The sequence below is a fragment of the Ctenopharyngodon idella genome, chromosome 17, assembly GCF_019924925.1.
Source record: "Ctenopharyngodon idella isolate HZGC_01 chromosome 17, HZGC01, whole genome shotgun sequence".
Lineage (NCBI taxonomy): Eukaryota > Metazoa > Chordata > Actinopteri > Cypriniformes > Xenocyprididae > Ctenopharyngodon > Ctenopharyngodon idella.
In genome coordinates, this window is record NC_067236.1 from 15,656,860 (window position 1) to 15,681,505 (window position 24,646).

Below are 24,646 nucleotides of genomic sequence, written 5' to 3' on the forward strand. Positions count from 1 at the left end.
CCTAGGGCCCACAAACTACTTAAGAAGCCTGCCTTCACATTCTGCTTACTTTCCTTAATGGACACACACAATTCAGATCATAGAGTACTCTACTAATTAGCTCAATTCATCTGTTTTAAATAAAGGTTTCAAGAATTTTTTGGAAACCACTGGCTTAGGCCAAAATCTGCTACTAACTATTGTTGAAATCAAGCCTGTGGACATTACTTTTTTTCTTCTACGGAACACAAAATATAATGTTGTGATTAATGTTAACTCTTTTTGTCCATATAATGAAAGTCAATGGGGTCAAAAACAATATTGGTCCCTACTTTGCTAGCTTTCGTCACTTCAGTTTTCCCTTCTCATGCACTGGTTTACTAAGCTAAACAACCAATCCATCACCAACGGGCTCCATCAGCAATTTTTATGGACAAAAAGCCACCGACAGTGGTCCATCTAACACCCTGAACTAGTCTAATATACACTTGATGGCAACCCGACATTGGCGACGACCAACCGTTGACTTTTTTTGTCACGCCCTTTCGTCTGTTCCTCACATAAAGCTATCGTATATCCTTCAAACTATTCTTTAAATTGTTCTTTTCCACTTACAAAGCACAAGTTGTTGGTAGATTTTGACACATCCAGTTAATTGGATTGCCTCAGAAACTTGCGGGACATCATTTCTAGATCAGAGTTTAGGAGGTGTGAAGCCAGCAGCCACGGTAAAGGGATCAAACTCTATCGTCACGTATCAAATTGCCAACAAGTGTAAAACTCAATGGTTCAACCCAAGCCCACATTTCTGCGGTGTCTGGGTGGCTGGCCCCATTCGGGGGCCAGTCATATATGGAAGCCTATTTCCAATGTCACGGCCGGCGTAATTCGTTCACCACGTGCACATGTCCATCAATGTAATCGGCCCCTGCGGAGCGGTGAGGGGGAGTTCACGCCGGGCCGCCGCTGTGGCGCAGGCATGCCGCTTGGCCCCGGGTGCCATGGAATAGGATCAGCAGTGCAGACTTTGTTTCATAGCACTGGAGCCCGCATGTTGTAATTATATCTCTGCTACAAATCACCCATGGAATACTGTGGCTTTGTGCAGCTCTGAATGCTGTATTAAGGGCATGAGGCTCTCCTACAGTATGTTTGTTTTACTTTACAGTATTTGCTGCAAATGGTCTTAGCGGGGCTCCGTGACACAATCGTGATAATGTGTAGTATTGCTAAAGGCGGTCTATTTGTTAATGGTTGGTTTGTTAGGCTACTCTGTGTGTGGTCAACAGTGATGATACGATAATGATATATGATATAAAGTTCTTTAAGGAAAGTTCCCTCCTTTTTTCAGTTGTGTTTGACTTGAAAAATTAATTGTTGAAGTAACAGCTACTCCACAGTTCTAAGGCAGTGCTAAGGCAATTTTTTTTTTTTTTTTTTTTTTGTGATATCAGGGTTAATGACAATGCTTTTTTGTCATGGCCAATTAATTTATTTAAAAAATATATAGTAATACATCATACAGACGGTGACTTAAATACACCTCTATGATTAGCAAGTTTTTAATTTCTGAATTAAAATTAATTTAAATTTTTTTCTAAGTAAAAAATCTCAGGGTAATACACTTGATTTCATATTAAAGAAAAAAAACTTATTAATAGAGTTAATTCACATAATTAAATTAAATTAAATTACTTTTTAGAAAAAAAAAATGGAACAACTTTCCCCAAATCAAAGTCATGTGGTGCAACCAATATTTCATTATTATTATTAATAATAATAGTAATAATAAGATTTCAGATAATTTGACCTTTTTATAACCAGGTTAGTTATGGTTGTGAAATGTCATGTGGTGCGACTTCCCTAAAAACAATTATTTTTATTCATTAATAATTCTTGGTGTTTGTAAAAAAAAAAACTAAATAGTTTTAAGCTTAAAAAATATATTCAAAAACTTAAAAAAACAACACCAACAACAAAAAAAACAATTAAGACCTGTTCACTCATATGTATTCAAAATGTGAGGAAAATATGTTATTGATTTTTAATTTGGTTACACCACATGACATTTTGAGAGTCATTAAATTCAAACTTTTCTTAATAATAGTATAAAAGTTTTTCAAGACTTTGTGAAACCACTATGAATACAAAGAGTACATTTCTAAGAACTCGCCACATGCATTTTGAAGTAAGTTTTTCCTGTTTTTTATTTATTTTATTTTATTATCATGGACACTCTTGCTCATCAATCACTTTATGTGACCTACAATGTTGTATTACAGTGTCATTGCCTTCATTATAAAACATGCCTGTTTGGAATTCTCTGCTTCTGCTTGTACTTTTATTGTTACACTTTTCTTTTTGTTCTACCATTACCATTTCCAGGTCAAAGTGATGATGCGAATCTGTCCATCTCTGGGGGTTGTGGATTCATCGGAGTCCATGTCCTTCCTAAAGGTGGACACTCGTAAGAAACAACTGACCCTCTACGATCCTTCACTCAACACACAGCCCACCTCAGTGCATAGACGAGCAGTGCTGCCCGCCCCAAAGATGTTTGCCTTCGATGCTGTTTTTCCCCAAGATGCCTCTCAAGTAAGAGCTGCTGTGAAGATGTTATCATTTTGAGTTTTGAAGAGAAAACATTTTGTTAGTGTCAAGAAGATATTTGAGAAGCACACACACATTCTTTGCAGGGCAAGGGGCTTAATGCAAAAAGGCCTGTTTTGAGACACCACCGTTCTTCAAAGTATGAGCCCAACAGCTGTTTCTTTAAGTATAGAAAATAGTTTGAATTCCAGACTCGCATATCTAGCAGCTCATTCACAGTTCATTATCTGTCCTCCAAAGCTGCAATGGCATTCATCTTAAGATAAGTGGCTAACAAATGGACACAAATAGGAAAGAGGAACTTCAGGAAACACACAAACTTGAAGATGATTAAGTGTGAACAATTTAGATGTGACATAGAGCTACTTCAGGACTAATAAGGTTTTCATCTTGAAGTACTTATGTAAAGAGCCACAAGTAAAGCCAGATATTCTAAGTTCTGCTTCAAAAGCACTGAAATGACCTTGAACAATTTGTCCCAGAAGCTTTTTTCCAGCAAAAAAGTTTTTACCAAACCTGTTGCTGTCTGCATTTCCATCACGGTCTAAAGTACCATGAAGATGACGTAGGACTGCGCGCGACTTTCCAGTTCCCGCTGGATTTTGTCCTCTGCGTATAAGCTTAATAAAGCCTGAATCTCGTTGTCGGTTCATCAGTTGTATTTTTTAACCTCCGAATAGCACCCCTGAAAATTCCTGAACTTTGAAAAAGTACTACCCCATGAGCAGCTACTTTCTGAGGGGGAAATTTTTCATTTAGACCCTGGTTCCTGCGGTCGAAACACAAAGAGTACCACCCCAAAGTCCTTAGTTCCTGGGGAAAGTTCCTGCGGTGGAAACACAACTAAAACGTATCATAAGCAAAGGTAGACAGAGACATTGTCATCTTAGAAGATCTTAGATGCATCATTTTTGCCAAATTCTAAAGCCCAGAATATAGCCTCTTAAGTTTTGGCACAAACACTTAGTACATGTACAGCCGAATTCATAACCATTCAAATATATAGTCCCTTTGAATAAAGAAGAATATCACAATGTTACCCGACATTTGTGTATGCAATTATTTTTATGTTTATTGAAGTGTTGTTATCTTAGCAGCGTGCTAATAGCAAACTATGCACAATCTTGCCTTGTGCATAGTTTGCTATTAGCAGCCTATCGATTAGGAGTTCCTTTACTCAGGGCCAGCAGAAAGCTTTTAGGTCTCAGTGCTAGCCCAGCGAAGTCGTGTAACTGTAAATCCTCCAAATCTACTGTGTGTGTGGTTTAGTGAGAGCATGGGGACATATTTCTTAGCAAAGCACTGAGCTGTTGTTCTGTCTTTTGTAAGAATGTGTGTGTGTTATGATGTATGGGAGGAAATTGCTGCAGTCCCAAATTGTCTCCAGGGACTTGGGCTAGTGGAACAGATTGTAGCGTTATGGCCACACAGTGCAGGCAGTGTAAAGCCCCCCATGTCTGATGAATCTGTGATGAGGAGCTGCCTCATTGATGCTTTCTGTGGTTTTCTTTTGCTAGTGAATAAATCAATGATCTCCGGATCAAAAAAGAGATTAGGTACTTTCTACTCTGCCAAAAAAAGCTTTGGTTACATTTCACAGCTCAACTGAATGTTAAAAACCATTAGAACACTGATTAAGGTTACGATGTGCACTGCTGATTAAATACATTTTTCTTCAGTACAGCATGTTTCCCCCTTTAAAAAATAGTTAATATAAAAGTCAAGTCATCTTCATTTATATAGCACTTTTCAGAATACATATTGTTTCAAAGCAGCTTCACAGTGACAATAGGAAAATTATTATCGAGCTAAAGTTGGTTTTTGATTGAATCACTTCCGTTGTAAAAATGGTTCATTATTACTTTAGGGGCCGCTTAAATGACACCTTTCCTACTGAAAAAAAGCGAATACCTTTAATGCATTCTTGCCGTTCATTTACGTGTTTAGTCTATAGGTTTGCGTGTTTGAGTGTGTATGTGTATGTTTTTTTTTTTAATAAGTGATATTTGCCAAATTACTTGTCTGGTCCGCATAATACAGAAAAAATTGTTGTGTCCACGGATCTATGCGAACTGGAATGATTTTGATAACGTTTTATCTATACATATCCCCTTCGCAGGGGATAATTTAGTCAACTAAATTATAAAACCCAGTGGCTATTTGCATAAAAGTCTTAAAATTTAGTCATCTATTTTTTTTCTTCAAGACTGATCCTAACTTTTTAAGGTCAGTTACATAAAAAGGTAGATCGGTCTAATTTGGAAAAGTAAGACTGATTGCCCCTTGGTTACCTGCTAGTTATTCAAACTAGTTCTTAAGACACAGTCTTAGCATAGTGGCTAAGTTTATGCAACTGACCCCAGCGTCTAAAATTAATACTGAACAAGCAAATTGACTTACCAGCAGTTGGTTGGTAACTTGCAGTATCGGAAACATGTTTTAAACTGATCTTGGATGTCCACATGGTTTTCACCTATACCACCAAAAATTTCAGACCCTGTTGACTTTATTCATAGCTGACTTGCTAAACAATGATGCCATGTGTTGACTGATCATTATACAGATATGAGTGTTAACTGTTCATCTGTTTTCCTCAGGCTGAAGTTTGCTCAGGGACAGTGGCTGAAGTTATTCAATCAGTGGTCAACGGAGCTGATGGGTGTATTTTCTGCTTCGGTCATGTCAAAGTCGGTAAGTTATTCTTAATGTTTGGAATTTAACTGAATATGACAGCCACTGATCTTGTTTCACACTTCACAGATTGAAAGACACTTAGATGAAGACTGAAGGTCAAAAAAGGGCTTTTTTTTTTCAGAAATGGCAAGTGTGGGGCATTCAAGTCTGCGTGTGTGTGTGTGTGTGTGTCTGTCTGAGAGGCCAGAGGCTAGAGAGTGTAATTAAAAGCTGACTAATTGACCCTCACAGTAGACTGCATCAGAGTTCTGTGCCAATTATGCTTGTTAGACATTGCAGTGGTTTCCTCCATTATTTACTACATGTCGTCTCAGCGCTTAAGCATTATTTATGACTCTTTTAAAGGCGGACTGTCCATATGGAACAGTATTAATTTCTATTTTTTTATGTGTATACAGTAAATGATGTTCTAAACCAGGGATGGGCAATGTCATTCCTTAAAGTTTCAGCTCCAACCCTAATCAAACACACCTGAACAAGCTAATCAATGTCTTCAGGATTAGTAAGGCTACAGGCAGGTGAGTTTTTTTTTATTAGGGTTGGAGATAAACTCAGCAGGACAGTGGTACTCCAGGACCGACATTGTCCATCTCTGCTCTGAACCATGGTGGGTTTTTTTAATAGTCTAATATGACATACTGTATAAATCCGAATATTTAAAGATAGGGTAGGCAACTTGGTTGAAACTCTCTTCATATCCTGATATATCTTCTGCAGAAGTCTCAGATAAAATGCAGACATTACGTCATCAGCGAGTTCCATAAGGCTATGCAGAGTTGTAGACAGACAGTCACAGAGCGCCACAAACAAAAAGCAGCTGCATTTTACAGTTCCTCCTGAACCAAAACAACTAGCTTATGCTGTGTCTATGCCATAAGTACCGTATGGCAACCGGTGACATTCTACTTGGTGCGGTTCACATCCTCAGACTTGGATTTATGCGTTTCTATAGCAACACTATCAACGCCAAAATGAATCTGCAGCAGTCAGGTGGTACAAGTCAGCTCTCTTTAAGTGGTTTATGTTCATTATTATTGTAATGTTATGTGCTTTGAGACATGAAGTAATTTAACACCGTTTCTTGTGATGCTGTGCGCATTCATGTGTTTTAGAGGAGGCGTGGCTTTTGACAGTGCTCCGAAGGGAGGGGGTGGGGTTCTTATGATCTCAATGCTAGCTTGCTATTGCTAGCCGCTCCAAAATTGCGTATCCTACCTTTAAAGGGCAGTATTGCAGGGATCTACCTGTATCTGAAACATAATTTTATATTGAACATAAACACATTCCACATATTAAATTAATATTAAATATTAACATATACACACATTCATTATTTTACCCTCAAACACAGCCAAAAAGTCTTTCACTTCAGAGAATGTAACTACATTGTGATGAAAGAAAAACAAACAGTATCTTTTAAATTACACTCCAAACCAGACGCAATTCAATAGGATTCAGTAATTTGTCGACACTGAATGTAAAAATGCTGTGCGATGCAGTTCAGTCACAGCCAGTGGCTTGATGGCTATGTGGAACTTGATTTTGGACCAATTAGATTTTTGGGTGGGTCCGACCAGCATGACGCAGCAGAAATAGAAACCAAGCAGTTGACAAAATGCAGTGTCATGTATCACATTCGCAATTGGTGCCAGGTTTGATGATAATAATAATAATAATAACAATAAAATGTCTGTAAGGGTACAGCAAAAACAGAAAAAATTGATAATATAAGAACTCAGACTCAGTCAGAAATTTGAGACTGTCATCAGATTCTATTCAAGTACTAATAATGTGTTATGATCTCATCAAATCAGTAGTAGAAATACCTGTACTTGAAACAGCTCATTGAGTGCTCATCATCATCTTGGCAGAATCAACAGCTTTCTCTCTCTCTCACCAGGCAAGACATACACCATGATTGGCTCAGACAGCTCCATGCAGAACCTTGGCATTGCGCCCTGTGCCATCTCCTGGCTGTTCAAGCTCATCAACGAGCGCAAGGAGAAGACTGGCACGCGTTTCTCGGTACGGGTGTCAGCCGTGGAAATCTACGGCAAGGACGAGAGCCTGCAGGACCTGCTTTCTGATGTCCCCACAGGCAGTCTGCAGGACGGTCAGTCGCCTGGTGTCTACCTGCGTGAGGACCCCATCTGCGGCACACAGGTCAGTAACTTGACAACTAGACGTCAACTATAGCTTTTTTCTGAAAAACACTTCTGGTCTTATAAAATATATATTCAATTAATTGCATACTTGCAGAATAAAATTTAATTTCTTCCAAAAATTCTAATAATATAAGAATATGTTTATATTGTAATTGTGTAAAATTATAACATATATTATTATAAAATAATTCTTAATTGATCAAATAAAAATATATGTATAGAAATGTAATTATTATTTTATTTTATTATTAAATATTTTATATTGTGTATTTTTTACATTTTACAATATAAAAAAAAATAAAATACAAAATATTTACATTATCATTCAAAAGATTGGTGTCAGTAAGATTTTTTTTTTTTGACAGAAACATATTTTATTTAGAAAGGATACACTAAAATTATCTATATAGACAGAGGGAGAGAAAGAGAGATTCTGCAAATAAAATTACAAATTACAAAACAAAAAATATGACTAAAATTACCAATGTAATTAAAAATACAACATAAAAATATAAAACTAAAAATAGTTTTTAGTTTAGTATAATATGTAGGCTATATTAAAAGTTTATCTGATTTTATCAGCTGACTATTCGCAACAACTGCTTATTTTCACTTGCTGTATAAGATATAACAATTGAATATTTCAATTGCAAGACAGTAGGGAGTCTATTTGTGGAGAGAGATCAAAACTCGGTGTCTAGAAATGCCTATGTCACATCTCTGCTGATAATTGTATCATATTTGTTCTGTCAGTTGAGTAGTTTTCATATGTTTTAACTGCACTTCACTTAACAGTAGAAATTGTTGGATACTTTTAGCTGAGTTTAATCACAAAATCTCAAATTAAAGGCCAGATGTTGTGGTGGTTCTATTTACTCAGTGCACCATCAGATCCATCTGGGTGAGCTGCTGCTCTGTTTCACCCTCCCCCCCTCTTATCTTCTACTGGAAGGGGGTAAATATCAGGAGGGGGTAGGTAGAGTTTGGGGGTAGGTAGAGGGTAGTTAAAAGCGCTGCCAGGTGTTGGCATCAGATGTTGTTTTTTTGGGGGTCCATATGAAGCAGCACATCAAAGGCTGCCTAGAGGCCTGTGAAGTTTAAATCTGGGGAGTGGGCCTATACGCCCATCACTTCTCACCAGCATTCTCTTCTCTCTTTAGTTTTAGAGTGGCTCGTTGGCCACAGGCGGTTGGCGAGCACTGCAGGAAAGTGCCCACTATTGATCTGAAGGAACCTGCCTTTGATGGCAGTATTTTGGCTACACATTTTTGTGTTTTTGATATATCAGTGTTTTGTCAAATTGAAGATATTTAAGCACAGCAGAAATATCAAAGAAGAACATGCAGGCAACACTGATCCATTCTATTCAGCCTAATTGCTTGTTTCCTTGAAGAAGACCATAAATATGCCCAACACATGTTTCATCTCCTTGCTGACCTCTGCCCTCTTTATCCACCACTCTCTCTCATCAGTAATCCTACTCCCTCTGTATGGATGTATTTGTTTCTCTGATTGCCCCAGAGACTCTATTTAATTGCCTAGAACAGTGTTAAGAGGCTCAGTTATCTTGATCTCTTTCTTCATCAACTCCAACTAGGGATGAGCCATAAGACAATAGACATATAGACAATGCATGTCAACATTACAATTTAGAGTAATCTGTCATCAGATGTGACTGTGTCCAAATTATGTATTTCAGAAATGTACATATACAAATCACATAGCTAACAATTTATTAATTTAAACAATGTATTAATTTAAAGGCAGAAACAATGAGCTAATTGAAGTAATGAATACATGATAACAATGATTAGGATGTATAGCAGAATTTGGAATGGTGCATGTTGATCCAGAGTTTGCGTCATCTGAAGTCCTCGCAGGGATTGGGGTCATCTCTTCACAGGTGTTGAGGCATCTGAAGTCTTCATAAGAGGCTGGATCCAAACTGATGAAATATATAACTGAGTATCATCGGCATGTGGCAGGATATATATTGAAAATAGCAGAGGGCCTAACACAGATCCTTGTGGCACTCCATAATTTACTGATGTTATCTTAGATTTTTCCCTGTTTAAATAAACAAAATGGTAACAGTCTGATAAGTACGTCTAAACCACCTTAATGCCTGTCCCTGAGTACCAATGTAATATTGTAGTCGATCTAAGAGTATTTTATGATCTATAGTGTCGAAACTAGTATTGAGATACAGCCTTGGTCAGAAGCGCAGTTTCTGTGCTATGATGAGGCTTGAATCCTGATTGAAATTTTTCATAGATATCTTTTTTTTTTTTGCAAGAAGGACTCATCCAATCAGTAATTAGAGTAATTAGTTATGTTGTTTTTTGTTTATAAGTTTTACATAATGTGAAGCTTTTGTTACATTGTTTTGCCATTCACTTGTTATAAATAATGCTATCTTTTGGTTTTTGTTTAAGTTCCAAATAACAAGATCATCACATGAGATGAAGTATAAAGTATTTTATATCTTTTTTTCTTGAATTCCCAGCAAAAAAATGACTTGAAAAACTACAAAATAAAGTCAGTCGTACTAAGATATTGGACCACCTACCCCTAGCTCCAGCAGTGTTTCTTTTCACTTGTCCTTAAAAGCCAGAATAAATCCCACACTTACACACACAGAGACTTAAACATCCTCTCCATCTTTTAGCTCCAGAACCAGAGCGAATTAAGGGCTCCCACTGCAGAGAAAGCCGCCCTGTTTCTTGACGCCGCTATCGCAGCACGTAGCACCAACCGGCCGGATGCAGATGAGGAAGACCGGCGAAACTCGCACATGCTGTTCACCTTACACATCTATCAGTACCGCATGGAGAAGAGCGGCAAGGGTGGAAGTAAGTCTTGTGTTTGCACTGTGTGAAATGATACTGCTACGATGTTGAAGCCTCTGTGTGTACTAAATCGATTATACTCAGTCTAGTCTACTTCCTTCTCCTCCTCCTCATTTACCCAGTGAAAGGAAAAATACATCTCAAGCTTATTAATGTAATAGCTGTGATATTACAGGCCAAATCAGAGAGTTACCAGAATCCCTTCAATTTTCCCCTCGCTCCATTATGGTAGGAGGGAAATCAATCATGTCTGCTTTGACCACTTCATTAAACTTTAATGGGAATTTTAACAGGTAGTAATAATTCATGAGCAGCTAACAGCTCTAATCATAGTAGAAGTACCTGTCACTATGCCATCACGGTGCTAATTTGCATAGGTAAATACAGTGTTGGTCACTATCTTTTAACAGTGGAATTGCCATGGAAGCATCTTTAAATGGCTTCATCAAGCCTTCTGATTTTAAAATTGCAAAGGGCAGACAAAAATGGCTAGGAATGGAGAAAATAGGTTCCTCCTACTTTTCACAAACGTAATGATATAGTGTTTCAAGGTCTAACATTTCTCTATATCATCTTGTGTAATGACATAGTGTATTGTCAATTCACTTCATACACAATTGCCATTGTGTATGAACAACGTCTCTTATTCTTAGTAGTAGTCATTTGCTAGACATAGCTGAGGATAGCTAAGAACAGTTCCTCATCCGTACAGCACTCAGATGGGCATTTAACCTTTTGTTACTCTAAGTGTATATAAATGGTCTGTTATCATATGGTCGTGATGAAATATATATTGCCGATGATATATAGTATCATCGGCATAGCAGTGGAAACTAATTCCATGTTTTCTTATAATGTTACCAAGTGGCACATATATATATTGAAAATAGCAGAGGGCCTAACACAGATCCTTGCGGCACTCCATAATTTACTGATGTTATCAAAACAAAATGGTAATGGTCTGATAGGTACGATCTAAACCACCTTAATGCCTGTCCCTGAATACCAATGTAATATTTTAGCTGATCTAAGAGTACATTATGATCTATAGTGTCGAACGCAGCCGTTATATTCATAGGGCAAAGAATGAGTAGACAGCACATCACAGAGACTCACATGTGTATTTATGTCTCATATTGTGCGTAGTATGAATATAGGTGTTTATCTAGGCCAGGTTGATCTGTCTTTGAGTCATAGTGGGCTGTGCAACTTACTCATGAATAAATCACACACAGTCTTGTCAGCCGCAGGTCTTCTCTGGGGGTGTTTATTAATATGTCTGTGCATTTGCCACTCCTCACTTTGCCTGACACTGCCTCAGTGTGGGAGTGTCATCAGCGTGGTATAACCGCACTGGCAGCATCTCAAACTGTCAGTGAAATCGGTAATGAGTGGGGTTGACAGTGTATTTTTATCTTCCATTACAAGGATGGTTAAACTGGCATTTTTACCGAATGAGATAACACCCTCTCAAGTAATCATCTGTGCTTTATTATTTAGAATAATTTATTTTATTCAGTCACGTTCGCTTTGTTTGCAACCATAAAACTTTGGAAACTCCATAATGTAAGTAGTTTTATTTGCGTAATTGTCATTTACTCTTTGATTTGTTTTGATTATTGGCTTTTATCTCTCTAAAAGTTCATAACCGCTATAGTGTTTCCATGATTTTGTTATATTAGCATATACAAAACATGTCAGCATGAATGTTAACAGATGTTAATGAATTGCTAGATCAAAGCAGAGCTGATGTAAATTTACTTGAAATTCCTGTATGATTTGTAGAAGGACGGTATGTTTGCACGGGTTGTGGCGTGGGACCCTAGGGATCACCTCTCATTTTCTCTCTTTTTCTTTTTTTTCTCTCCAGTGTCTGGTGGTAGGAGCAGATTGCATCTGATTGACTTGGGAAGCTGTGAGAAGGTGCTTTGTAAGAGCAGGGATGCAGGAGGAGGTCTGTGTCTGTCTCTCACTGCATTAGGAAATGTCATACTGGCTTTGGCCAACGGAGCCAAACACGTTCCATACAGGTAAAGAAAATGTAAATCTTATAAGATATTGAAATGGGTCCTGTTACTCAAAATGTGTAGATATGGTGCTAGCACCTCAATATTTCTACTAGTAGTCAATATTGACCAAGTGATAATCGACGAGCATAACTGCCAAGTGGAGTATTGTTTTTGATGATGATCGTTTTTTTATAATGTCAAATACATCACTAACGCAGGATGTGCATGATAACTCTGAATATGTATCTGTTGCGTTTCCATAGAAGATTTAATACTGAAGCATTTGAGCACATATTCAAAGATACCAGCAACAAGCTTGTACCTGTGATCTTTGTGTTGACAGGTTTATTGTTTGACTGATGCACTGCTGTTTATCTGTATTTTGCAGAGATCATAGATGATGAGCTCATAGATCATGCATCTTTTTTTGAAATGGTTAAAAAACTGATATCTTTACAGGATCACATGAGCCTTATTTCTCACCTTTCTAAAAACCTATGCACAATTGGAAGAATTGCAATATAGACATTTTTGTAGCGTTTGATTAATATCATGGCAGAAGTGTATAGTGAACCTTTCGATGGTTCTGCACTTTTAGAGAACATTTAACAGCCAGGCTCCTTCAGTATTTGAGTAAACAGCACACTTTCTGCTGACAATCTATCAACCTATGTTTATGCTGACAATGAAAATGTATTTTTCTAGGGATAGCAAGCTCACAATGTTACTGCGAGATTCCCTGGGGAACATCAACTGTAGGACAACCATGATTGCTCACATCTCTGACTCCCCTGCCAATTATGCAGAGTCTCTTACCACCATTCAGCTGGCCTCCCGAATCCATCGTATGAGGAAAAAGAAATCAAAGGTATCTTTTTAGAACTAGAATTCAAGAACTGACTAGAATTCAAGAATACTTATACTAATAATCGGATATTGTATTTAGAAGGTCAGTGCTGATTTCAATCTTTTATACCAAATAAAATGAACTTTTTTTAGAGATAACATAGAATAGAAGTATGTTTAGTGCATATTAACAGCAACAGTGATTTAGATTATAATTAAGTATCATAAGTTTCACTGTCATGGGACATAGAAAAATTCATATGATGTGTTGAAGTTGAGGTAGTCCTGCAAAAGCTAGTCCTGGTTTTGAAAACTCTCTACTATATAATTGAGCATAATTAAGTCATATATTGTTGTCTTGACATTTGTATAACCCTCAGAGTACAGTCAATGCATCAGCTACTTAGACATAACAAAATGTGTTCGTGCATAAGTTTTGACAAGGTTACAACAATACCATTACATCAGAGTTCCAGAGTTATTTTTTTAAATGTTATTTTGGTGTTTTTTTGTCAAGTATGCATCGAGTTCTTCTGGAGGGGAGAGTTCCTGCGATGAGGGAAGGATCCGTCGACCACCACATTTGCGGCCCTTCCATCCCCGGACTGTGGCCCTTGACCCAGATCTACCGTCATTCCTCAGTGATCCTGACTATTCTTCAAGCAGCGAGCAATCATGCGACACTGTAATTTATGTTGGCCCTGGTGGTGCTGCCATCTCTGATCGAGAGCTCAGTGACAATGAAGGACCCCCAGCCTTTGTTCCTATCATCCCTTCTCTTAACCGTAAGCAACGAGGGAAAGAAGGGCCAGTTGATCATGATCACTTCAAATGTAACACCTTTGCTGAGCTTCAGGAGCGATTAGAATGTATTGATGGTAGTGAGGAACCTACAGCCTTTGTTGGAGAATCTGGAGAAAATTCTGCAAGCCCTAAAATGGACCGTAGTGCAGCCAAGTTGAAAGAAGGCTCTAGTTGCATTTCAGTTTCTCCCAAGACTCCTACCAAAGCACTATCATCAACACAGGACAGCATATCCAAAAAGTCAATTTCTGTGGCCGAAAAACTGCCCAGCAGTCCAAAACACAAATCCAAATCAGAACATTCGAAATTGCAAAGTGCCACATCAGACAAAGATCTCAGAGACATGTCTGAGACTGTGTGTAGGACACGTGCAGATGGTGAAAAGGTGCAAGTAGATACTGGATTCCTATGCACGCCAGGAAAACAAAGTAAACCAATGGTATCCCAAACATCAGAGCCTGTGGTTAGGGAAAAGGTTTTTTCCAATAAAAAGTTACCCAAGCCTGCTCCCCCACCACCACAACAAAGAGACTATGGCAGGGTCGGTAGTGAAACTGAAGAAAAGTCTGCCACAAGGATACCACCAATTGGGATGAGCCATCAAAAAAGAGGTGATTCAAATGGGAACTCACCTGTCAAAGTCCATCACCTTAATCCCAGGACTCCTGGGGAAATGAGGTCCAATCTTAGGGAGAGGTGCATGGAGAAGGACATATTGAGGACAACTGTAACCCTCAAACAGCCAGTGGAACTAAATGGAGAGGATGAGCTTGTATTCACTCTTGTGGAAGAGTTATCAATTGGCAGCATTGTGGACAATGGGAGGCCCTCCAGTATTGTGAGTTTCAATAGTGATTGTTCATTACAGGCCCTTGCCTCAGGATCACGACCAGTAAGCATCATTAGTAGCATCAATGATGAGTTTGATGCCTATACATGCAGTGTTGGTACCTCTGAGGCAAACATTAAAATGGTGGCTCCATTACAAGAGAAAACATTTGCTTCCCTCGGCAGCCGTGGTTCTTCTATCACTTCATGGCTCAGCGAAGTAAGTGTCTGTACTCTGGAGAGTGAAGGTGCCCAATCAGCAGATGTCTTTCTCCCTCAAGGTACTCACACTGGTCTAGACAGCAGTTTCTACCTTGATTCTCTAAGCATGTTCCAAAGCAGTCCTCAAAAGGAACCCAAGAACTCTTTGAATGATAGTGGCTGTAGCTTCTCAGATTTGGACAGCGACAGTGCTATATCAAGCAAACTCTCTCTTAGCAACTGCCCATCTTCTCTAGAGGCCCCACAATCATCTGCCAAAAATTTGCCAAAACTTGCAAAGGCAAATACCATTCATTTATCCGATCCCAAGTCCTTTCAAGATTCTCAAGTTGTCCAATGTAGTCTTTCCAGGAAATTAAAACCTACCTCATCTATAGCCCAGAGTAGCAGTATAAGTGGAAGCAGCTCCAGTAGCAACTGGAGACGTGAGCCACCTAGGCAAGACTGCGTACCCGAACCATGGCACCGTGTAGATAGCTCATTGGAGTCTTCTACAACTTCTAATTCAGGTTCTTCGTCCAGACTGGTAAAAAATGGAATGAGTGGAATTCCTGCAAGAAAAGCAGGCATAAGCAGCAGTGTGCCTCGAATGCCCAAAACACTAGGGTCAAACCCGTCCCAAAGGGTGGTGGACGGATGTGAAAAAACCATCAACAACAGGAAAATGGAGTCCCCGAGCAAGATGCCACAGCTCAGACGAGGTGCAACAACGCTTGGGACAGTTCCAGTCATCCATACGTCCATTGATGTCAAGCTTGCGCAAGATATTAGTTCCTCAACAAGCAGTTTGAAGTTCTCCTCTTTAGGAAAAAATGGAAAAGCAAGCAAACAAGAAGAGAGTATGCCAAAACCTGGAAATGTATCACCACCTCCACCTCCAGTTCGCAAATCCAGTTTGGATCAAAAGAATCGAATCCTGTTTCCCTCAAGTGCCTTAAAGTCTGCTTATGATGCAGGAAAGTCTTTAGCACCAAGGGCTACAGGTTTAGAGGATGACAGTGATATTTGCTCTAGGGGTGATTCAAATAGTTTAAGAGCATCTAACTTGAAGTCAGAACATAGTTTGATAAAAGCAACCTCCAGTCTCAAAGCTAGAGGAGCTAGAGGTGATGTAGGACAGCTTTATGGGAGCCAGATATCTCTAGAAAGATGTGACAGTTTATCATCTTTGGGCTCTAAACCTGCTCTTAGTCGAGAGAACAGTGGTGCTAGTCTCAATAGCAAGTCAAGCAAGTCTGTCAGTAGATTTGGATCACCTGTTTCCACCTCTTCCCCAATTGCTACCTCTCCTCCTCCTTGTATAAACTCAGTAAGCACTGTAAAAAATGGAATTGTCAAAGGCAGCCTTAATGCAAGACCAATACCTGTTAATACCAACAAAGCTCGTACATTATCTGCAAACAACTCCAAAGCCCTTAGCTCATCAACTAAGTCTCTTCTGGCACCTGCAACAAGGAATGCCAACCTTCCACCTTCAGGAAAGACTGCGTTACCTCGAGCAACAGTAGGAGCAAATGGTAAATCCACAAGAGGAACTATAATGGGTACCAAGCAAGCAATGCGGGCAGCAAACAGTCGCGTTAGTGAGTTAGCATTGGCCAACACTTCTGGGAAACATACAAGGGGCTCAGGTGATTCAGACAGTGGCAACGACAGTGGAGTGAACCTCAATGATGATAAGCATACCCCGATCCCCATTCTTCCATCTCCATATAGTAAGATCACAGCCCCCAGAAGACCTCAGCGCTACAGCAGTGGGCATGGAAGTGATAACAGTAGTGTGTTAAGTGGGGAGTTGCCTCCTGCCATGGGACGAACTGCACTTTTCTACCACAGTGGAGGGAGCAGTGGATATGAAAGCATGATCCGTGACAGTGAAGCTACTGGTAGTGCTTCATCAGCCCATGACTCTATGAGTGAGAGTGGGATGTCCTCCTCTGGTCGCACAAGGAGCTCCAAAGCACCCAAGAAGAGGTCAAATGGTGAGTTGCATCTCTTGTTGTCTAAGACATCAAGCTTTTCATAAGGTTGTATTGCTCTTGTACTTTTTATATATGCCCTTATTCATGAATTGTGCTATACTGAAGTTCACACTCTTTCTGAGAGCCAGAAATGGCTATGAAATAGTGACATTTTATTTACAGTTTTTAATACAGTTTTATTGTATAAATACAATGCGTCTGCGCATCACATGTAATTTGGTCAGGAGGTTTGAATCTCCATCCAGTCTACATCATCATAAGCATACAAATAACTAACACAGCTTAGTATTCCTCAGTATATTTGTAAAGCTCTGGTATAGAATCTGTACTTTATTTCTTTATGCATTTTATGAGACATAGCTTGCTTTATTTTTCTTTACCAATCCATCTTTTTAATTACTCCCTTTTCTCCTTTAGTTTTGTAATGTTTCTATGTCCCAGTTACATTTTAATTAAATTTTTTTTCCACATATTTACTTTGTCTTTCCATGGACTAGGCCTCCAGAGGCGGCGTCTCATCCCAGCTCCCTTACCGGACACCTCTTCCCTGGGGAAGTCTGGGACCACGGGTCAGTGGGTGGACCTTCCCCCTATGTCCGGACCACTGAAAGAGCCTTTTGAGATCAAAGTGTATGAAATTGATGACGTGGAGCGGCTTCAGCGTCGAAGACAGGAGAAGACAGATGAGGTTAGAATGGGTTTTATGGGTGTTTTTTTAGAAACTGAGATCCGGTTCAATGCATTTATATTTAATTTGTAGTCTTTTCTCATGGGAATGTAAAATATGTGAGATATGCTTCTTACAGAGGAAAGTTACAATATAAATTGATAAATAACTATATATTATAGGTTTGCACAGTGCATAGTGCATCACGCATGTAGCTTCCCAAAGACTGCTTTGATCTAGGTTGTCAGATTTTTGTTTGTATAGAGCAATATTTTTAGCTCAGCAATATGCTTCATGTATCATATTCAAACTCTATACATTGAATGAAGGTTTTAGCTCTTTGCTTCTAATTAAAAGTATAATGATAATGTTGGGCCATATCCCTCTCTATGTATGCTAGTAAAAGATTGCATCTGAAAAGGAAAAACATTTTTAAGGGAAGAATGATTACATTTGAAACACTGGAGCGATGAAAAGCAGTTAACTATCTGGAATTAATTGGTTTGGGGGTAAAACTGCACGAGTGAAATTCTGCAGTAAAAGAATATGTTATCGTTTCTATCATTAAGTCAGCGGGGTGAAGTTCTCAAATAGCTTCAAGAATATAATCCTCAATTTGTCTGTCAGTGTTTTTAAAGCCAGTTGGTATTGCAATGGAATCATGTGCCTTTTATAGGATTGGAGCACAGGAGTATTATAGTATTGCATGTATTTGTGTATCTCCAATTCTTAGGATAGATACTTACATTAGGGGCTTTTGCACCGGGTAGTTCTAGGAACTTTGTTCTAGGAACTAGCCACCAGGGTGGTTCCCCGAGAACTAATAGTTCCCCGAGGGCATTTTCCTGGTTGCATTCGCACCTCCAGTAGGAACTATGAAGTGACGTAAGCTGCGCTTGTTGTTGTGACTTTTATTTTGACGGTGCTGAGAACGCCAGAACCTGAGCACACAGTGCTCACATTCTCCGTCTTCATTAGTTTATGATCTGTTTAACAGCCTGTCTAATATGTTATTAGATAGAACTGTTATACAAAGAAAAAAGTAGCATTTGCCTTGTGCTTGATGTCCAATGTTACTAGCTGAGCAGAAATACATAATCATGTTTCGCTTGATCCCCTCAAAGTTGTGTTGGATTTTCCCCCATAACGCGAGAGGTCCATCTATCATTTTTTTTCCATGTTTGTAGACTTAGGTTGTGGACTAAATATATAGGCTATAAACTGTGTGTACGTGGTTGTACACACAGTACAGTGCTGATGTTTCGTGTGCATTCGGCCAATCAGCGTACACTTACTTCACTGGTAGTTCCTATAGTGCTGGGTTAGACCCTACTCTAAAGTAGGAGCTAATTTAGTTCCCCCAAAAGGAGTTCCTAGAACTGAAATCGTTCCTAGTTCCTGCGGTGCGAACACGGCAAAATACGGGTACTTCTGCCAGTAGTTCTAGGACCTATGAAAAGGTTCTTGTTCCAACAGTCAGTTCAGGATGTTGACATGAATGTGGTTTGATTGTATAAGTGAACCAGAATGTAACGAGAGGAAGCTTGTATTCTTCCATTACAATGCCTGAAAAGTAGCACAGTATTATTATAGTTCTGTATCTTATGGTTCTTTTGTGCAGCAAATGTCATGGTCAAGGAAAGATTAAAGTAATTTTAAGGAATCAGCATTGTACTACTTTTTTTTTTTCTCTCAATCAATCCTGACAACACACTGAAGTGCAGTCTCACTCGATAAGCCCATAATGATTTTACCTCATTCTTACAGTCAAAAGTCTGTTGCTTGGAACTGTTATTTTAACCATCCTGTGCATCTTCTGTCCACAGGGCCTGATGTATTTTAACACTAAATTGAAGGTTCTTGAAAAACGACAGCAGCAAATCAGAGACCTCAGAGCCAAGCATAAGTTTCTGAAAGAAGAACTGGAGGACACCAAGTCTAGACTAATGATGGATCCCAGCAAGTGGACAGGAGAGTGTAAGTATTATATCTTTACGCTAGTTTGAACTTTTGACTGGCAGTGCTTCTAATAGACAAAGGAAAAAGTTCATGCTAAATACTTCCAGTCCATTTCTTGACATAACCGTGTTCTGGTTTGTTTCACAGTTGAGGTGGATCAGGATTTGGATCAGGAGTCGCAGGAGTACTTCGAGGCATTGGAGCAAGCTACGACCGAACTGGAATACTGCGTCAACCTATGCAAGTCTCGCGTCATGATGGTGACCTGCTTTGATATTCGAGTAGCATCTGACGTGCAGGAAGGACCGCGAGAGGTTGAGGTTTAAGAGCGTGATGTGGTGATCGATGGACAACGAGAACGAGATGGAGGAAGACAGGACCCTGGATGTCTGAAAGGAAGGATAATGAAATGTAGCAGCCGGTCCGGTGATTCCAAGAAAACTCATGGATCAAAGGATGATCTTAATAATAGAATGGAAATGGAATTCTGCATGAAGTAGGAACTTATTATCTTCTGGAGAAGACAAAACTGTTCTGGTTATATGCAGTGCCTCATAACAAACATGGAATAGACTTACTCAAATGGAAAGCCAACATGCTTTGATGCGTTTGACGCATTTCCTTGCCCAAGGAAAGAGAAGAATCATTCTCACTTACCGAAGAGTTATTCAACCACACCACAAAGTGCCTTTTTCATATGACTGTTTTGTACATTTGTTGTCAATCATTATTTTTTCTACTGGTGCTAGTGCTATGACCAGCATACCCAAGCCGAATCATTTTTTTTTTTTATTGCATTGTATAGTGTATTTATATGAACATACAGTGTGTGAAATATAATTTTGGGTGCGGAAGGAGAGCAATAAGCTGAACTTCCATGCTTTGCCTTTGCCTCCTCTGAACTATCACCTCTGTCAGCATATTGTTATTAAACCTTTCGAGCCTTATGTTGTATTTGTAGTTACTGTCGGAGTGTTTTTCTATCTTTCAAAGGTCTTTTAAGTCTTTTTAAGGAACACAGTATCACTCAGCAATGGACAGTCATATGTGATGCAAGCCAGTTTTCATAAAAGTGTTTGGTTGCCTTGACTCCAAACTTTCCAAACTGGACTGAAAATGGATGCATATCCACCTTTAACATATTTATTTCCCAGATAATCGTATAGGTGATTTGAATTGGTACTAAGTTTGCTCAGCCATGTTGAATGTACATTAAAACATTTTAATGAACAGCACAAAAATTCCCAAGAATGTAAAATCTCAAGCATTGTTATTGGTTCTTATCACATAAATACATGCAAGTCAGTGTCATTGTTATGCCTGCGATGGATGCGTGTTGCTAGAGAGGTGCAATCTATTAAAATGCAGATTGGCCTCTTGTTCTTGTTTACTTTAAATAGACACTTTGGCAAAGGGCATTCATCAGTGTAACCTGACATGTCTAGCTCAGCCTTTCTCTGTGGACACACTGTGTGCTGCATTAAAAGAGCTGTGGCTGTGATTAAAGAGGGGTGAGGTGACATTTGTGCGGTACAAGAAGGACTCTTTTTCACATGCTTTCAGACAACAGCATCCTAAAAGTAACCATAAAAATATCTGATGAGATTTTAAACACTGTGGCCCGCTCAATGGCATATTTGATGCTATTAATAAACCTTTTTTATAGACTTTTGATCCTGTCATAAAAATATTGACAGTCCATCCCTGTTGAAAAAACAGCATATGCTGGTTAGGTATGTTTTGAAGCATGACAGCTGGTTTAAGCTGGTCCTTAGCTGGTCATGAGCTGGAGCTAGTTGCTTAGAACCAGCTTAGGACCAACACTTGACCAGCTTAAACCAGCTCAAACCAGCTGCCATGCTTCAAAACATACCTAACCAGCATATGCTGTTTTTTTCCAACAGGGATGTCCTCAAACATTATTAAAGTCCAGTTTATGATGAATTGCAGGTTTTTTTAACTACACTGTGGATGTATATCCAAGCCTTAGTCCTATGCATCCATGTAATCATGGTCTTGAACAAACAACCTCAGCAACTGCAACAGGAAGCATTTAGCACAAATGACTGTCTCAATGGCTAGCCTTCACATGATCTATTATCGATATTTTCAGCGCTCATTGTGCTGTTTAATAACTGCTGTAAAAGACCACCTGCATTTCTCTGATGTCAAAGACGCCAGAATTTTGCTGGTGAAAGTGATTTAACATGTAGCTGCCAGAATGACTTTCCTGTTACTTGTCTATCAAAGGCTGTGAATGACCTTTAGATCTCATTCGACATTTAAAAAATCAAAACCTTTTCTTGGATTTATTTACCTTTATAAACACTCTCAGGCCCTTTTTCAAGATGCTGCGTGAGATTTGTATTTTTTTCTAGACTTCATGTTTCATCTTTGAATTTTGTAATGATTATGCTGGCATTCACTATACTTTATGAACATGGATTTAACTGACACCAAACTGAAACTTTTTTTTCTTTTGAATGAAAGCTGACAATGTATGTTGTGTCATGTTTCATATCAAATCATATTTTCTAACTTTGGTTTTGTAAAGAATTTTCTGACCCTCTGTATAAATGTATTATATGGCAGCTTGGGATAACACTGTTTTTCTTGTGAATAAAAATGTCCTTCTTATCTGTCTTGGTCTGTCCATTTCTTATAAAAATGTATGTGTCAGGAATATTTATTTCGTTATTTAGATGTTTCTTTTTTAGTGTTTCCTAAGTAGAAACTTGATTACAGTCTCAATTGTAGATTTTCTGAAGAAAACGTTAAGAAACTCACCAAAACTTGTGGGTGGTTGCCTGGACATTGCTATGCAGTTGTTAAAGCGTTCTGGGTGTTTTTAATGCATTGCTATGTGGCTGCTATGGGTTTTTGAAAATCCCTATAACCCATATAAAGTTTTAGCATTACTATTGATAAAATCAGTAATATTAATAAGTTTAGTAATATTAATATACAGTCAAACCAAAAATTATTCACACATTTTTTATATATATTTACTAGTGGGTGCAGGACACTATAGTTCATATATGTAAGTGAGGATAGCAAAATAAAGTAAACTGTGACGTATTATACCCAAAAATTCTTCATACAGTGGACTACCAGTAAAATTGATAAAAATTTGGAACCAAAAATTATTCAGACACTTTGACCTGACCATGTTTTGCTTAAGTGTTATCTGACATAATTAAGATAAAAAAAATTTCTGACACATTTTAACTTGTCATATTTTATTACCAGTTTTTTTAAACTATAGTGAATAAACTTTATTACTGAATGAAATGTTCAAGGTTTTGGTTTGACTAAGTAATATTACTTCTCAGTAATATTAAAATAAAAATCATGAGTACATAAAATATATCAGTATAAAATACTGATAAAATATAATGTTTGCAGTCTTTTTCTTGAAGTCCATTGCAATCTCGCCAGTTATTGGACAAAATATTGTGGCACCTTGCAAAGCAGCATGACTGTCACACTCAAAGAGTAAAATTACCAGTGCAGATTTTGGTGACTAAATATATTTAACTGTCATATCAACAAAGCATCCCTCACTGTTTCTTTGTAAATAAAGAACACTTGTGTTATGTTCCATGTTTACATCTATATTATTATGAAATGCCTTTCAAATATGGTAAATGTCAAGGACAAACATATGGCTAGAAATGTGATCATAAACTACTTTAGTTTATAATATATCTGCCAGAAGTTGTTTAGTTCTGTTTTTAAGTATTGCGCCTTATTAAATCGTAAATAGTCTGTTGAGTATTAATACACACAAAGCTGAAATCCAATCCAATGCCGAGCTGCTATTAAAACACACTGGAATTCTAGTTTATAAATCAATCACCCCAGTTTCGTTTATGCATCTTGGTTAACACAGTGAGACATGGAACTATATAAAGAATGAGGGATATGTCAGCAATCCACAGGTGTTGGAGAGAAATATAGAAGGCGATGAGCTGTGTCTGCAAACCAGCACAGCACAGATTCACACAAAAACACATGCACATACATTCAACATGGTCCTGTCACCTCGTCATCCTGTTGCGTTGCCACCTGCTCTGATTTCCACACACGAATACTTGATTGGGCGTACACACAAACGCACATATTAGCCTGTCCATGGGGGTGATTACTGCGAAAAGCACAGCTCATGTCTTGCAATTTATCAACCTAGCAATCTATGATAACAATTTGCCTTTCTTCTACAAAGAGGTTGTGTATGGTTCAGGTATTTTTCAATGCACACACATGGTAAAGACACAAGGCCATTATTTAAAAAAGCTGCACAGCATGCTAATGCTAGCAGGTTACATTGTACATATGTTGACATCTCCCTGGGCCCATAATTCCCTCACCCTTTCTGTCTTCATTCCACTGAAAGCAGTAGTAATGATTTGGCTATTGTGTTGTAGCAGCTGGTCACTGTATCGCTAATCAAATCTGTAGCCTTTAGCCTAGCGGGCCCTGAGTGCTTTTTGACAGCGGGAAAGAGCGCCAAATCACTCCAGTGACAATGATTAAAATGTACACACAATTTATTCTGGGACACTGTTTCGTATTTTTGTGCCAGTTATTATCGGTATAATCACCATAACTGGGAGTGACTATAGGTCTATTGGGTTATAGTTTCTGGGCATATTACCACAAGATTTATTTGATACTTTAAAGCTCATGTCTCCTCAGTTTAAAATCCATTTAAAGGGATAGCTTACCCAAAATGTCATCATGTACATTATTCTCACCTTAAAGGGTTAGTTCACCCAAAAATGAAATTTCTGTCATTTATTACTCACCCTCATGTCGTTCCACACCCGTAAGACCTTTGTTCATCTTCGGAACACAAATTCAGATATTTTTGATGAAATCCGGGGATATCTGAACCACACAAAGGCAGCAACGTCATTGCACTTTTGAGTTAAGTTAACTATTTTTTTTTTTTATCATGTTATTATGATATAATGTTAAACTTAGCCTATTACATTATGTCAAAACATTTAACCTTGGACTGATTTTAAAC

General features: G+C 38.4%; 1 protein-coding gene across 4 annotated transcripts in view; it reads left to right on the plus strand.

Annotated features, from left to right (window-relative positions):
• Positions 1-22,251, plus strand: part of kif26ab (kinesin family member 26Ab) — a 99,215-nt gene extending 76,964 nt beyond the window's left edge. For all 4 annotated transcript variants that reach the window (XM_051867672.1, XM_051867673.1, XM_051867675.1 and 1 more), the window contains 10 exons: positions 2,365-2,574; positions 5,187-5,280; positions 7,184-7,446; positions 10,117-10,300; positions 12,168-12,327; positions 13,012-13,174; positions 13,670-16,988; positions 17,486-17,676; positions 19,482-19,632; positions 19,762-22,251. In XM_051867672.1, coding sequence (XP_051723632.1) covers positions 2,365-2,574; positions 5,187-5,280; positions 7,184-7,446; positions 10,117-10,300; positions 12,168-12,327; positions 13,012-13,174; positions 13,670-16,988; positions 17,486-17,676; positions 19,482-19,632; positions 19,762-19,940 — 4,914 coding nt within the window. In that variant the 3' untranslated portion in view covers positions 19,941-22,251. The remainder of the gene's footprint in view (positions 1-2,364; positions 2,575-5,186; positions 5,281-7,183; positions 7,447-10,116; positions 10,301-12,167; positions 12,328-13,011; positions 13,175-13,669; positions 16,989-17,485; positions 17,677-19,481; positions 19,633-19,761) is intronic.
• Positions 22,252-24,646: the final 2,395 nt, after the last annotated feature.